This window comes from Anabrus simplex, chromosome 3 (assembly GCF_040414725.1).
Source record: "Anabrus simplex isolate iqAnaSimp1 chromosome 3, ASM4041472v1, whole genome shotgun sequence".
NCBI classification, from domain to species: domain Eukaryota; kingdom Metazoa; phylum Arthropoda; class Insecta; order Orthoptera; family Tettigoniidae; genus Anabrus; species Anabrus simplex.
The window spans coordinates 185,198,836-185,214,046 of record NC_090267.1 but is presented as its reverse complement, the minus strand read 5'-3'; the positions used below and the strand labels follow the sequence as shown (position 1 = coordinate 185,214,046).

Here is a 15,211-nt window from a genome sequence, read left to right as displayed (position 1 = left end):
CTGGCACAGGGGGCATGTGGTGCGCAGACAACACACCTGCGCATCAGTGCTCCGCTATCCCATGACATTTGCTCTATCGTTGTAAAAAGGAAACATGGTTATTCTATTCATTTTTTCTCTCTAGGATAATTTCTCATTCTTCCACTAAGGATGGAGGGTTCTTGAATTTCACATTTACTGGAATACAACCAGAAGAGTAATATTTGAAATCTTATTCATCTGCAATACTACAAATGGTTTGTGAATCACTGTCCACTGTTTTCTAGTCTAACTACTTTCTAGTGTTCAAGACACTTTGTCATCCTTCAGACTTCTCACAATTAATTTATCTAAGTTTGATTCCATTGCTCAGTTGTTTTGCCATTACAAAAAGCAATTTTGGAGTTGTTAATATACGATATACCAAACGTCATAAAACTTAAGGGTTCATCCCAAATCTTTGATCTATTGCTAACAGAATACCAAGCACAGAAAGAACTGGAGACACTAGGTTGATTTTAGATAATATTTACTCTTAATGTGCATCAGTGTAATCGTCAAAAAATAGAGCTACTGATAACAGATGCTCACCTTTCAATATGTTGAATGTCATAGGAGCACCAGCTGACAGCAAATCTAAGAAATACAAAAAAGCAATTCATGACAAACTGGTCTACAGGAAGGGTTATCATTCATTTGCTAAAATAAAAATAAGTTATAGGAACATGAATATGAATTTTGGAGCAGGGAGGTTATCAAACTAAATAGGACACAAAGCAACATTCTATAATCTTCATAATTAAAAAGTGTGTTTAAAACCAATACACCAATAGTCTTAAAATATTCTGTCATAAATAGTGTAATTTTAATGCTAAAGAAAGTTTTAACTTATTAGAGCTAATAAATGCTTTATGTCCATCAGAAATACATTCTCAGCAAAGTTAACATATCACAAAATATGGTACCTTACCTACTAAGTTACTGGATGAGATCATCATCACAACCTCCACACCATATCACAATTAAATTTTAAAAATCACTGGTATATAATTACCTCTGCCTGACTATAACGTCAGGCTGAAAAATGTTGAGTTAATCCAAATTACAGACAACACAATATACATAAAATTATTTGTATAAATTAAACGTCCAAATTAAGAGTTGATGCACAAGTTCAATCCATTATTGTTTTCCATGGCTAAAATGTTTGAAAGACACTTGTTTGAGGTGAAGGTCATTACTGGCACTGTAATATTGTGAAAATATCCCCTGAATTTTTAAACTTTTATGGACAAAGAAAATGGAATATCAAGTGGATAAAAATAATTTATTTCAGACATCCTTTTGAGTTTAAAAGAGGAGCAGAGGCATCTAAAGTCAATGTAAACATTTTCGCTGGTCATTGGGAAACATTTTAAAGGAAAGTATGGCAAGAAGATGGCTTTCTCATTACGAAGGGTCAGTCTGACATGAATTATTATTATTATTTCGTATGGCAAAAACAAGGATACATTATAAGTACATGTAAATACATATTTCTTAAATAAGTATGTGATTTACAAGTCAGCATTCAAAACTTAATGTCCAGACTTTTCAGCCAGTCCACTGCTTCTGTAGAGGCACTATGTAATTCTTTAATGGATCCACTGAATCTTCTTTTTGGGCAGTCCATAACAACGTGCTGGATGGTCTGAGGCACATTATCACAGTCGCAGAATGGGTCTTCAGATTTTCCCCACTTGTGAAGCCAGAATTTACACCTTGCATGGTTTGTTCTGATTCTGTTTAGAGATATCCATTCCCTTCTCGGTAAGTTGAAACCAGGAGGAGCTCTACAAGGATGGTGGATTAAACCCAGGTGGTCAGGATTTGAAGAGGTCCATTCTTCGCGCCAGATCTCGTCAGCATCAAAATGTGTTTCCAGGAGCTTCTCGCCTAACTTCCATGATGGGTTTCTGGACTTTAATCTCTTCGGTTTCTGAGGGTTGCAGTCCTGATGTAGAGGGCAGTTGAGGGTTACTGTGACATTTCTGCCATTCTCTTACTAGAGCCAGTTCTCTTCGTATGTGAGGGGGATGGATGTTGGATAAAACGGGTAACCATTTTAGGGGTGTCGATTTGATGGTGCCTGATATCCTCATGGTATCATTCAGTTGTGTATCAACTTTTGAAGTATATACACTGTTAAGCCACACAGGGCAGCAGTATTCTGCAACTGGATAAATCAAGGCAAGAGCTGATGTTCGTTGTACTGTCGCGTTTGCTCCCCATCCTGTTCCACTGAGCTTGTGTAATATGTTGTTCCTTGTTTTTATCTTGGCTGCAGTGTTAGAGAGATGTTGCTTATATGAAAGTGTCCGATCCATTGTGACGCCCAGATACTTTGAATATGGGTTATACTTAAGTTTTTGGCCTTTGAATTCGACTTGAGGTACATAGTTGGCTTTTTGGTTGTCTAGGTGGAAACAGCTTACTTCAGTTTTGTTTAAGTTAGGTTTGAGTCGCCAAGTACTGAAATATTTGTTCAGGTTATGGAGATCCTTTGTGAGTGTAACTTCTGCTGTTTTGAAGTCACTCGATTGGGCAGCCAGAGCTATGTCATCTGCATATATGAATTTCCTGGAAGTAGTTTCTGGAAGATCTGCAGTATAGATGCTGAATAGTAGAGGAGCAAGAACTGATCCCTGGGGTAAACCATCGTTTAGTATATAGGGCTTACTCTTATTGCCGTTTAAATGTATTTTGAACGCTCTATTGCATAGCATGTTGTTCAGCAGTGTTGCGAGGTTCTTACAGGGAATGATCTTCAAGAATTTCAAAATCATGCCTTGTCGCCATATGGTGTCATAAGCTGATGTCAAGTCCACAAAAACAGCGATTGTCTTCTTCTTGTCTTGGAATCCGTTCTCAATGTGGCTGATGAGTGCCAAGACCTGGTCACAGCAGCTTCGGTTAGGTCGGAATCCTGCTTGTTCAGTTGGTATGCGTTGGAAGGCTGTGGTTGAGATTCTGTTGTACATCATTCTCTCCATTAACTTGTAGCAAATACTTAAGAGTGCTATTGGTCTATAATCTTCAGGACTATCTCCACTTTTTCCGGGCTTTAGAATGGCAACTATTTTAGTTCTCTTAAGCAAAGATGGAAGCCTACCACTTCTTAAGATGTCATTAAAGAACATAAGTAGCCAGTGTAGGGTTCTAGGTCCACAATGTTTCAGGAATTCTGGATATATCCCATCCACTCCCGCTGCTTTGCCTGGTTTTATTTCTTTTAGAGCTGTTGAGATTTCTGCAGTTGTGAATTCCCCTGAGAACTGGGGGGTTGATTCAGTCGAGGATAGCCTAGTTTTTAGCTCTTTCTTGAGTTTTTTGATTCATCTTTATTGACATTTTCTGGTATTTTGGACAGTTTGATGATTCTTTTAGCTACATCTACTGGAGATACCTCTGAGCTCTTATTAATATATTTGGGAGTACAACTACCAAGTTTTCTAAGAAGGGTCCATGCTTTTCTGCTTGAGTGTTGGAAATTCATGCTTGCTGTCATTGAATTCCATTTATCTTTTCTGGCAGAATCTAGGCTTTGCAATAGTTCATCAGCGACTTCTGTTCTGTTGCTGATTTGGTATTCTTTGTACAGCTCATCACATCTTCTATTCCATCCGGGGATATATTCTTTTCTAAATCCTCTGGGAATGCGTTTCTTTGCTATGGAGCATGTTAAACTAACAAATCGCTTATAGTTGTCCAGTTTGGGTGGAATCCACTGAATATTGTGATCCAACTCTTTAGTAAACGCTTCCCAGTTTGCTCTTTCAAAATTCCAGCGAGGTACAGGTGTTGATCTTATTATTGGGACTTCAATGCCAGTTTTTAGAAGAATTGGTCTATGCTGACTTCGGGGAAAATTGTTCAGTACTTTCCTGCTGCATTGTAAAGGTCTTCCGTGCTCGTCCCTTGAAACAAAACAGAGGTCTGGGTTGGTGTCCTTCTTCCATCTTCCTGAGTGAAAGGAGCCTCTCTCTTTTGCATCGTACAGAAGGAAAACATCTGTTTCAGACCATTCTAACACACATAGACCATCTGAATTAGTATCTCCATACCCCCAGGAAGTACTCCTACTGTTGAAATCTCCCATAATGACTGCCGGATGATTTACATTCTTGATGGCTTCATTACACCAAGGTTGAGATGGTGGTTTGTAAATGTTTACTATTTCCAAGGTCTGATATGAATGATTCTCCACATTGAAGAAGACCATTTAAACTTGACAAAGATCGCTTAGAAGTTTAATTTACAATGATTTTTTTCAATCTGAGAATTGGTTAGTATGATGAATCTTGATCATTCAATCATTGTATGAAATTTGTACTCCATTAGCAAAGTTCCAAACTTGTGAACATGGGTACTGTACATTTCACTTGCTTTTTACTGGTTATGAAATACTGTAGCCTAATATCAACATTATGAAGAAAGCAACGACTGAGCACTACAAAAATATCAAAGGCTTGTTCCTATCCTTGGAAAGTAGCATTGTGCATCTAGTATGGCAATGAAGGCATCATCTACTGTAAAATGTTTCACAGGTATGCAATCATCACTGCCTAGATTTACTGTCAACAACGAAAACATCTTGAGGAAGCATTTCTAGAAAATGAGAAAGACTATATCAAGTGATTTTGCAACATGATACTGGCTGTTTATGTGCTGATAAAATTATAAAAGTGGTTATCCTCTGTTGGAAGGTTCTGACTATATCCATCAACATTTTCAGCTTTTACTCTGATAGCTTTTCATTAATTTCTTTCTTAGAATCTCCTTTGAAAATTAAGTTGCTCTCCAACACTGATTACATGAATTCAATTCCAGTGTGGATCAGAAAAATGTTCAGTAGTTGAGTGTAAGGTTGAGTTTTGAAGTTACCCGTTACTTCTAGACCTGGAGCATTACATATCGCAACTTTTAATGCCTTGGAATCGCCTCTTCCTTGCTGGTCCATCGGAATGGGCGGTTGTTACGGAGTAGATTGGCGAGGGGTATTGCCTTCTCTTCAAAGTGTGGCACGAAGCTGCTATAGCCTACCATCCACACAAGCCAAGGAACTGACATACTTGTCGCTTGGTCTGCGGGTGCTCAGCTTCTTCGATAGCTCGATTCTTCTCCAGTTGCCATTCTAAGCCTTCAGATGTTAGGACATGGTCAAGATATTCTACGTGGGACTGGGCGAAGTGGCACTTCTCCAGTTGGCAAGTCAGTCCATGAATATTCAGTCACTGCAGCACTTTCCTCAGATGTACAAGGTGTTCTTGAAAATTCTTGCTGTGAATTAAAATGTTGTCGAGATACACTTGGCAGAAATCTCCAACATATTCTGAAAATACCTTATGCTCAGTCGCATGAAGGTTGCAGGAGCATTCTTCAATCCAAAAGGCATTACTGTAAACCGGTACAATACTCTCGGTGTACTGAAGGCGGTCAGTGTTTGGCACCGCCACTAAAATTGCCCACAGTCTGAGTAAAACCAAGGACAAATTGTCCCCACTTTCACATTCTGGGGTATACGAAATGCCCTGTATTGTGGTAAGGTATACATCGGCCAAACATGCCAGTTCACTGGTACCTGTATCAAAGAACATGAACATAATATTCATCTCAACCAACCAGACAAATCGGCAATAGCTTAAATATGTAGAAATCCTAACAATTTCAACAGGGACACCGGCTATCTATCAGGTAATACCTGGTTGCCAGCCATTAAGAATTTACGTAGGTAGTTCCCTTCCCTGTCCCTTCACTATTGTTATTTCGTCTCAGTGTTTTCCAAATTCGTATGTTTCTCGTCACCAGATGTTTCATTCCAGGCTTGTGTCTATATTATACACCTATCAATGTCATATGTTACGCAAACACGTTATGTGAACCGCTTAGTCTGATTGTGATGGTTTGGTCAGCTTCTGCTTCGAACGCTAGCGTTGTGCCACGTCTTGGGGACCATCTGGTGGCGAATGAACATACCATTTCCACTTCCATTGTAACGTCCAAATTCAAAGCGTCATTGTTTAAGAAGCCTTTCTCGTGGACAGTCGAAATTTCTTCTGAGGACGCAGAGCACAGTTCTCTGTGAAACGTTACGAATTTCACCTTATTTTCTCGAAACGGCATAAGCCCAAAAGCCTATACAGTATCATGTAAATAACTGTTTGTAATATCAATTTATATCTGTTCTGTAGCTATGTTAACAAGAAAACATAATACAGTACACATAAAACTTTATAATAATTATCACATTAAGAAAATTTTCACTATTTTTTTCACACTTCCACATTATTATTGTTACTGAAGTTCTTTGTAAGATAATGATTGTAATTAATTACTTTCTCCCGACTGAAATGTTCTCCAGAGAATTTCAATTTATGACTGTAGAAGTATCAATCATCGCTAGGATATTAGTCTTCTCGATAAGGGAGATCACTGTTAAATGCACGGTACTGCCGTAGAATCCACCGCGTTAACGTTTGCAGGTCCGTGTATTTTGCTGAACTAATGGGTTTGGGTCTGCTTTGTACGGTCGGAATTTCCTTTGGTAACAGGAGAGCATTACTACGATGTCTTCTGATAATTTCTTGAAAACAGGTGTCTGTGAAGGATGTCTTGTAGGCAATAATTCCAGGTTTATCAGTTGAAACTTTAAGCCATACACCTTGAGATTAGAAACATTTCACCAGTAGTAGATTTCTTGCCATTTCTGAAACAGGATCCATATTTTTCAGTTAAAGATGCAAAAGTTTTGAAATTGCTATATTGCATTTCATAGACTACTAGCGACTTTTTTTACCTGGCATGTTCTGATCAACTGAGCCCAAAAACATGGCACAGCAATCTCCAAGTTGGTGAGTTTCCATTGTGATTGTTCTCTTCCTTGCATCTACTTTTGATTCCTCTTAATCTTTCTTCTTAAAGCTGTACCTGCCATCAGTTTCCATATGGTGATTTTTTCTTTTACAATTTTCTGCTTCTCCTCATTTATAGCATCTTTCAACTGTTTTTGGAACCGGTCACAACCGTCGCAAGTGTCTTTTTTAGGGAACTGGAAAGAGAGATTGAAATCTTTGTTGGAAATCTTTCTATATAACCATTCTTTGGCTACATTTTCTTCAGGGATGTTATTTTTCTTGCATTCTCTGATGTATGCTCTGTACATCATTGTAATATTAAGATGAGGCCCAAGATACTTCTTTTCTCCTTTGTCTGGAATAATGGCTCTCCTATTGTGGGTATTTTGAAATACGAGATTTTACACTTTGTATCACTGTGTCTGGTATTTTACTGGTTGGCGTTGATTTCCCTCTTGGATCACATGTAACTACCCCATTCATCCAGAAACCCTGACAAACTTGTCAGTGAAACACAGCGTATTCAAAAACATAATTTTACACACAGGAATTATTTCATGTTATATTTTCCCCGTGTGTCGAGTTTTGTTATTTTTCTTCTCTCTGTAGAACTATCCACTTCTTTATGAGTTCTGTGTCTATTTCTTGGAACTTCCTTCACCAAGGTTCCTATTAACTGACGCGATATATGTAGTGGAAGTTTAGGAGCTAAGTCTAATGTTGATAAATAGCTCTGAAACAGTAATAATAACAATGATATTACTAATAATACATCATATGTTAATGGGATCTAATTTTAATCAGTCTCGAAGTTAGTATTACATCATTCTATGCATCAAAGTTGGTGATTACAGTGCAACTCCACAAAAGCACAGTCAGTAACAAAATGTAGGCTAATACGGAACTCTTCAGTAAGAAACATAAATACAGTATATTTATGTCTCGCTTCACATGCTTGCTTCAGAGCAAGTTGCAATATCATCTTCGTTCTTCAAAAACTATTCGTTTTGCGTACATTCAAACACCCAAGTCTCAGGAAACTTTTAACTCCTTATGGCTTATAATATTTCACTCTTGTTGTTTTCATGCAAATTTGCATGTGATAATGCTGGTCTTTTATATTCCCGTAACACAGGAAACAATAATAATGTTCACAATAATAAACACACTTCATTATCATGCTCCAAGAATGTAGGCATAAGGAAAATGTCTATTGACTCTTTCTTCCTGCAGAGAAATTACTTAGAAGAAAGAAGGCATATATGCCAAATGCGACCATGCATCACAAAAAAGTTTTCTACAAAAGGCGGATGACCCACATGCGCCTTTTCTGTTCTAAAAGCACTCTGGACTTCCGCCTTTATGTCACACTCTAGATCCACAGGGAATAGCAACAGGACAATAGGCTTTATTTCATAGATGCGGTCTATTATACCAAACACAAAAATGGCTCTAACTAGGAATCACAAAAAAATGGACATATGCCCTTTTGCCTCTCAGGTATGGATATAATGGGAAGTGCAGTTTTAGGATTTATATGCCAAATAAATCAAGTAAATTCGGGATCAAGCTTAGGGTCTGCACTGATTCCAAGATATTCTATACCTCAAATTTAGAAGCTTTGTCACAAAGCAAAATCCTGGATATTATATCACAGATAACAGTGAATATGAAATTGTAAAATGTATGGTTCAACACCTAGGAAAGACAGAACGAAATGTGACGTGTTCTTTACGTCAATTCCACTTTCAAATGATCTACTGCAGATGGGACTGGCATTAGTGAGGACACTATCACATCAATATGGATCCAGAATGAAATTCATTGCTTAACATTAGTTGGGGCCATAAGGAAAAGTAAGAGAGCAATACTTCCTATACTAGTTGTTCAAGATGGGGAATGTCCATGATCTGAAAACAGTTCAATGTTTGTGTTTACGATAACAGGTACTTTGATATGTTATAAATCGAAAGAGTAAGATTGCTAATATTTTGTCAACAATGCTTCATGACGAGATTGATCCAGAATCCAGTGCTGCAGAGAAACCAACTATTGTCACATGTTAAAATCAACATAAATGTGGTGTTGATGTAACTGACAAGCTTAAAAAAAAAAGATACTCTGAGTCACGAATCTCCAATAGACAGCCACTAAATATGTTTTTTTTTTTCTTCATATATCTGTCGTATAAACAACTTTGTCAACTATAAAACTAACACAAAACTTCCCTCCAAGGTGGCAATTCCTGATGTATGACGGGAGTTGAATACATAATGCAATACATTTTTTTCCTTCTAAAACCAGGCTGGTTTTATTGAGGATTCAAATACACCATGTTATTCCCTTTTGCTACAATACCCTATTTTTCAACATAATCTCAGTTCAATGCTTCGGCCTTACACCACTGTAATGTGTGGGCCTGAATGCCTGCATGGTACCATCATGGTATTGATCGATGTCTAAACCAATGTCATGCTGCATTGATAACTTCCCCATCATCCACGCAGTGCTTCCCGTGGAGTGTATCCTTCAGTGGGCCAAACAGATGAAGTCAGAAAGCGCAAGATCCGTGCTGTTGAGTGGATGAGGAAGAACAATCCAGATCAGACAGGTTTGGTCCACCTTGTTGTGATGATGAAACACGCCTCACCAACGACTCACCGCACTTTTGTCCAATGCCAGGTCTCCATAGACATTCTGCAAGCACCTATGAATTTCCGCAATGCCCTGGTTTTCCGCCAAAAGAAACTCAATAACTACTATCTGTTTGATATGCACCTCTGTTACACACGCCATTTTGAGGCTAGTTATAGCGCTGCCACCTATCAGAAGTTAATGAAACTCAACAATGCGAAGCGGGAATATTCAAAGTTGTCTCAAACAAAATGCCAATTTCTTTAAAAACAGAAATTAGCCAAGAAATAAAGTTTCTTGCATTATATATTGAACGCCCCTCGTACTTTGGCATGTTGCTCGTCTGTGATCATGCACAAAGCAGAGCTCAAGATAATACCATCATTCCAATATCAATACAGAGTCGATTGATTAAAATATTTCACCTCCAAAGGCCCGAGCAGTGCCAAGAGAATATGCTTGTGGCAGATATGGTAAGTGTGCATACTGTCCTAAAAAAAGAGAAAAACATTTGTAACCTGCTCAGCATGGAAACTCAACCTGTCTACACCGTGTTCAGCTGGAACAAGAGAAGACACTGATTTCAACTGAGATTGAGTTAGACCTTATTTTGAGCCTATATGGTGAATGTCCTCAGTTTGAGACATTACAGTAATGTTAAAAATCAGTTATGCTAAACTCTTTCGAGTACTCCTCCCTACATTTTTGAACAATTTTTGGTTTCTTACTAGCATCACTAGTCCCAGTAACGTCACCAGAAGCTTTTTTCTGCACAATAAATCACTTCATTATTTATTTCAAACATTTTGCAACACACGCTTAGTATCTCCTAGAAGAGCAATAAATATGTCAATGAAAAAAGGAATAAATACTTTTTAATCAGTCATACACACAGTATTTACAATGAAAATGAACTTGCTGCATCAATAGTTGCTCCCTCACTACCAAACTTTTACCACATGGAACGACTGTCCTTTGTTTACTTCTTGCGGCCCTCTCACCGAGGACGTATTCGGGTGCACAAGGCTGTCAACCTGTTCAATTAGGAACTAAGGCCCCAGGTCAGAACCACAAAGTCTGGACAAGAATATTGGACTAGGGAAGGACCTGGAAAAGGGCACTGGTCTGGACTGGTTAGGGTAGGGCCTGGACAAGACCAGTGATATGGAGACAATCAAATGGGGTCTGGGGGCGTAACTCCTGATTCTGCGAGTGGGCTGGGAATGGGGCTAGTATGGCAAGGTCCCGTTGCCAGCGTAACTCCAATATGGTGAACACTACCTAAAAGGTTCAGCGTAGATCTTGATGCAGAACCATAAACCACACTAGGGGAACCTGGAGTAATTAGAACATGAGGTAATTAGAACATTATCATATAAATACCAAAAAGTAACTAATGATATTTCTGCATTCCCACATATTTATAGTGTGTAACTCAATTTGGTGTTTTATTTTCCTACATATGGTATTTAAATGATAATGTTTTAATAACCCCAGGTTCTCCTACCATAGTTAATTTGGGAAAGGACCGTAGCTTTGTAAAAACATAGCAGCAACGCACCGTCAGCCCCCATGAGGTACTGCTGTGAAACTAGAGCAAGTTAAGTCTCTTCATCCAGGCTACCTTCAACTGACAGATATGTGGCTGCCATGTTAGTGTCTTATCAAAATGAAGACTCAGGAACCTGCAACTGTCTACTACTGGCAAGACACTTTTGCAAGCGTAGCTCTGGATCAGAATGCAAAAGCCGATGTCGACAGAAATGTACAACTGAGGTTTTTACTGATGAAAATAAAAAACATATTGCAGGGCCCATATGCCGACTCAGTTAAAAGCTTACTGTAACTGTCTCTCAGCAACTGCCATCCCGCTGGAGGTGTAATGCAGAGCTAAATTGTCTACATACAGCAAAGGAACAACTGCAGGCTTAGCAACAGCGGCTACGGCATTGATGGCAACTGCGAACAGCGCGACACTCAGTACAGATCCCTGTGGTACTCCATTTTCCTGAACGTAACAGAGAAAAAGCATTCCCTACAGGACCCGAAAGAGCAGGAGGTACATGAAGTTCTCAATAAATGTAGGTAAATTACCCTGAAATCCCCACTGGTGAAGAATGGAGATAATCCCATATCACCAGGTAGTATCGTTGGCTAAAAAAAAAAAAAAAAAAAAAAAAAAAACAGCTGCCAGCTGGGTAAATAAAGTCCAGGAAACTCAATTGTCAAGAATTACCAGTGTTTCACCCCAGTGCGGCATGGGCTCATCAGTTGGATACCCCACCTTCCCAAGACAATGGCTGGCTAGCACGCCAGTAATGGCACCACTGCAAGCTATACATGTGATAAGCACAATGCAGTGCTGACGTACTAGGGGAGAATTGCATGCCCACTTGCTTTATAATGCCTTCCCGGGCTAGCATGACCAAAAATATGGCTGCCAGCGTGCTAGCCGGCCAGTGTCTTGGGAAGGTGCGATATCCAACTGATGAGCCCATGCCGCACTGGGGCGAAACATTGACAATTGAGTTTCCTGAACTTTATTTAGCTACCTGAATCGGAAGCCATATTTTTGGTAATACAGCTAGGTGTTTCTTCCGGAAAAAGGTCTATTGAACGGCACAAACCAGTCTGACCAGACGAGCAGTGGCAGACCAATGAGAGTGAAAACCGTGGTTAGTGAAGATGCTTCTCTCTTCCAAAGGGCACACAAGTTGCCAGTTTACTATCCTTTCAAATAGCTCACAGAGACTACTTATAAGGCATATTAACCTATAACTATCCAGAAGCTTCGAATCTTTATCTGGCTTGGGAATTTGTATTGAAATTCCATCACACCACTGAGACAGAAACACTTCCTCACTTCATATTCTGTTCAATAGGGTAAGAATATACTGAAGACATTGGTCACTCAAAAGTTCCAGTATTTTATTGTGGATTTTTTCTGGCCGAAAAAGGCGTGTGAAAGGCATGTTGTAGGAATACTGTATGAAGCACTATAGGCGAGGAGGAGATGGTGTGCCTCAACCTCACACTTACTAGGTAGAAATGCAGGATTGTATCTCCCAAAGCTGGATACGTCTGCAAAATGTAATGCGATGCGATTTGCAATGACTTAAGAAATCGTAACCATCTCTCCATGAATGGAGATTGCTGGGAATGAGGGCATACTCTGGACCATGACAATGTGGCAGATTTTTGTTTACATTTGCGATGACGGAATATGAGCTGTCATGGAACACACATACTTTTCCCAAATAGATTTCTTACTCTCTCAAATCAAGGAACAAGCTTTAGCACAGAGGCGCTTATAGACCACATGGTAGTCCATAACAGGATTCTGATGACAATGATTAAAAGCCCATTGGTGATCACGTATGGCTGCTGAAAATTTGTTAGTCCATCATACGACCTATTTCCGGCAATGAATACCGAAACTCCTCTGCAAGAGCCAGAATTCCAGTGGTAATGGAAGGAACGTGGTCGTCATCCGACCCTAGCACCTCACTGGACATCACTGCGCACTTTGAAATTTGTCCAATTTGTCTGTAGAAGTAACCAGAACTTTGGTACTTCCGGCTGCCTTTCATTCAAGAGCGTGAGAAGAATTGGGAAGTGGTCACTATCATCTTTATAACAGACTTTTGCATATTTGGTACATTTCATTTGGTTTGAACATTGTAGCTTTGCGTTGGAGAGTCCAAAATAATAATACTGAATAGTAATTAATTACAATAATGGATACAAACTTTTTTCCATTTTGTTTTACGTCGCACCAACACAAATAGGTCTTATGGCGACGATGGGATAGAAAAGGCCTAGGAATGGGAAGTGGCCGTGGCCTTCATTATGGTACAGTCCCAGCATTTGCCTGGTGTGAAAATGGGAAACCACGAAAAGCCATCTTCAGGGTTGCCGACAGTGTGGTTTGAAGCAATTATCTCCTGGATGCAAGCTCACAGCTGTGCACCCCTAACCGCACGGCCAACTTGCCCGGTATAAATGTGATTAACTAGTATTGAAAAAATGAATGGGGGAATTAAAAAAATAAAATAGAGAAGTATGCAAATAATTGAAAAAAAACAAAAACTAAACTTTAGTAGGTGAGCAAATTGCCGTCAGGCGTGTAATGGCATGCAATAATGGAGGAGTGTACTGACGTGTTAAAGGCAGCCTGTTGTTGCAGGAGAAGTTGCTAAAATGCACATTTAAATACCCCGTCTTTCATAGTTTTCAAAATGTATAGCGATAAACACACAACACGAATATTTTCCAAACTTAAGTTGTTGAATACTGTTAACTTTGCTGAGAAATGCAAGGATTGGAAATGGATTCCTACTCATGCCTTATATCAGCACTACTAAGCATGGGGCTGTTAATGGGGCTAACTACACATTAGCATCATGCTGAGAGCTGCAAAACTGGCATAAAGTAACTGTATACCAAATGCTCACAAACCAAACTAAAATTCAAATACTAGCTATAGTTAGGCCTAACATCTGAAATAAAAATCAACCACATGCTGAAAGAACATATGACACTGTAATATAATGAGAATTTTTGCTTACCATTACCACATGTAGAGCAGGAGATAGTTTCTTCAGTAATAAATAGAATGAAGTAGCACAAGGACAGTTCAAGAAGACAGCATGCCATGCATGAAATGCCCATAGAGCTCAAACAAGACTAGAGGACTTTAATAAAATGAAAACTAAAACTTCAAAGACCTTAATATTTAACATTCAGCAAGAATGTAATCACTGTTTGTTGGTAGGAAAATGAAACAATCAAATAATGAAGTAAAGAACAATAGCAAAAATCTAGATATCTATATATATATAAAATAAGTGTTTTGTCTGTATATTGCTCAGAATTTAAAAAGAATGGGATTTTTGTGTCAGATGTGTCCATAGTAAAAAGGAAATGAACTTTTTACTTTTCCATAATTTCTGTCTGTACGTCCATTTGTCTGCATGTATGTACATGCATCACGAGAAAACAGCTGAGAAAATTTAATGAAAATTGGTATGATAAGCCACTACAATCCAGGCTGTAAATAATTTTATTCACTCTGAGAGAAATGGCTTAAGGGAAGGCCTAAAATTTAATTCTAAAATACAGTATTTATTTTAAGAGTGGTCCTATTGATAAATACTGCATAACTAAAGTTATATAGAATTAAATTTCTGTTCATTTATGTTATACATTTTTAGGGTACAGGCTATAATAACAGAGATATTCATGAATTTGTATTTTTATTGCCGAGTCCATATAAATGCCGAGCCACGAGAAAATGGGTAAACAGAATTTAATGAAAGTTGGTATATAGAGTCAGGGAATAAGAAACTACAGTCTAAGCTATAAACAATTTTATTCACCCTGGATGAAATGGTAGTTTAGGGGAAGATGCCTAAAACTTAATTTTTAAACACTAATATTACTGGTCCCATCAAAACGTACTACATAACAGAATTGATAGAGAAAACAATTCCCAATCATTTATACCGTACTGACTATGATAAGAATGGTATTTCAGAGTTAGAAAAAAACTAAATGTGAAGGCCTACAATATCGAAAGCTCATAAAATCAATCAACAATAACATTATGTTGACCATTGTTTGTTGTGATGTTCTCTGTCTCTTATGCTGCTACTCATCTTCGATAGACGAGATTACTGCTGCGTGTTGAGTATAACACCCTGTCT

At 38.5% G+C, this 15,211-nt stretch overlaps 1 protein-coding gene across 8 annotated transcripts in view; it reads right to left on the bottom strand.

Moving 5' to 3' along the window:
* The window catches only part of LOC136866132 (SWI/SNF-related matrix-associated actin-dependent regulator of chromatin subfamily E member 1), a 221,649-nt gene that overhangs the window by 167,841 nt on the left and 38,597 nt on the right, over window positions 1-15,211 (bottom strand). For 5 of the 8 annotated variants that reach the window (XM_067142823.2, XM_067142822.2, XM_067142825.2 and 2 more), the window contains exons 1-2: window positions 14,075-14,186; window positions 571-615 (exon numbers count right to left, since the gene is read on the bottom strand). The exons of 1 other annotated variant lie outside the window; for it this stretch is intronic. In XM_067142823.2, the coding sequence (XP_066998924.2) occupies window positions 571-615; window positions 14,075-14,177 (148 nt within the window). In that variant the 5' untranslated portion in view covers window positions 14,178-14,186. Of the gene's footprint in view, window positions 1-570; window positions 616-14,074; window positions 14,187-15,211 lie in introns of those variants that run through there. 2 more of the 8 variants (XM_067142826.2, XM_067142827.2) reach the window with 1 other exon arrangement.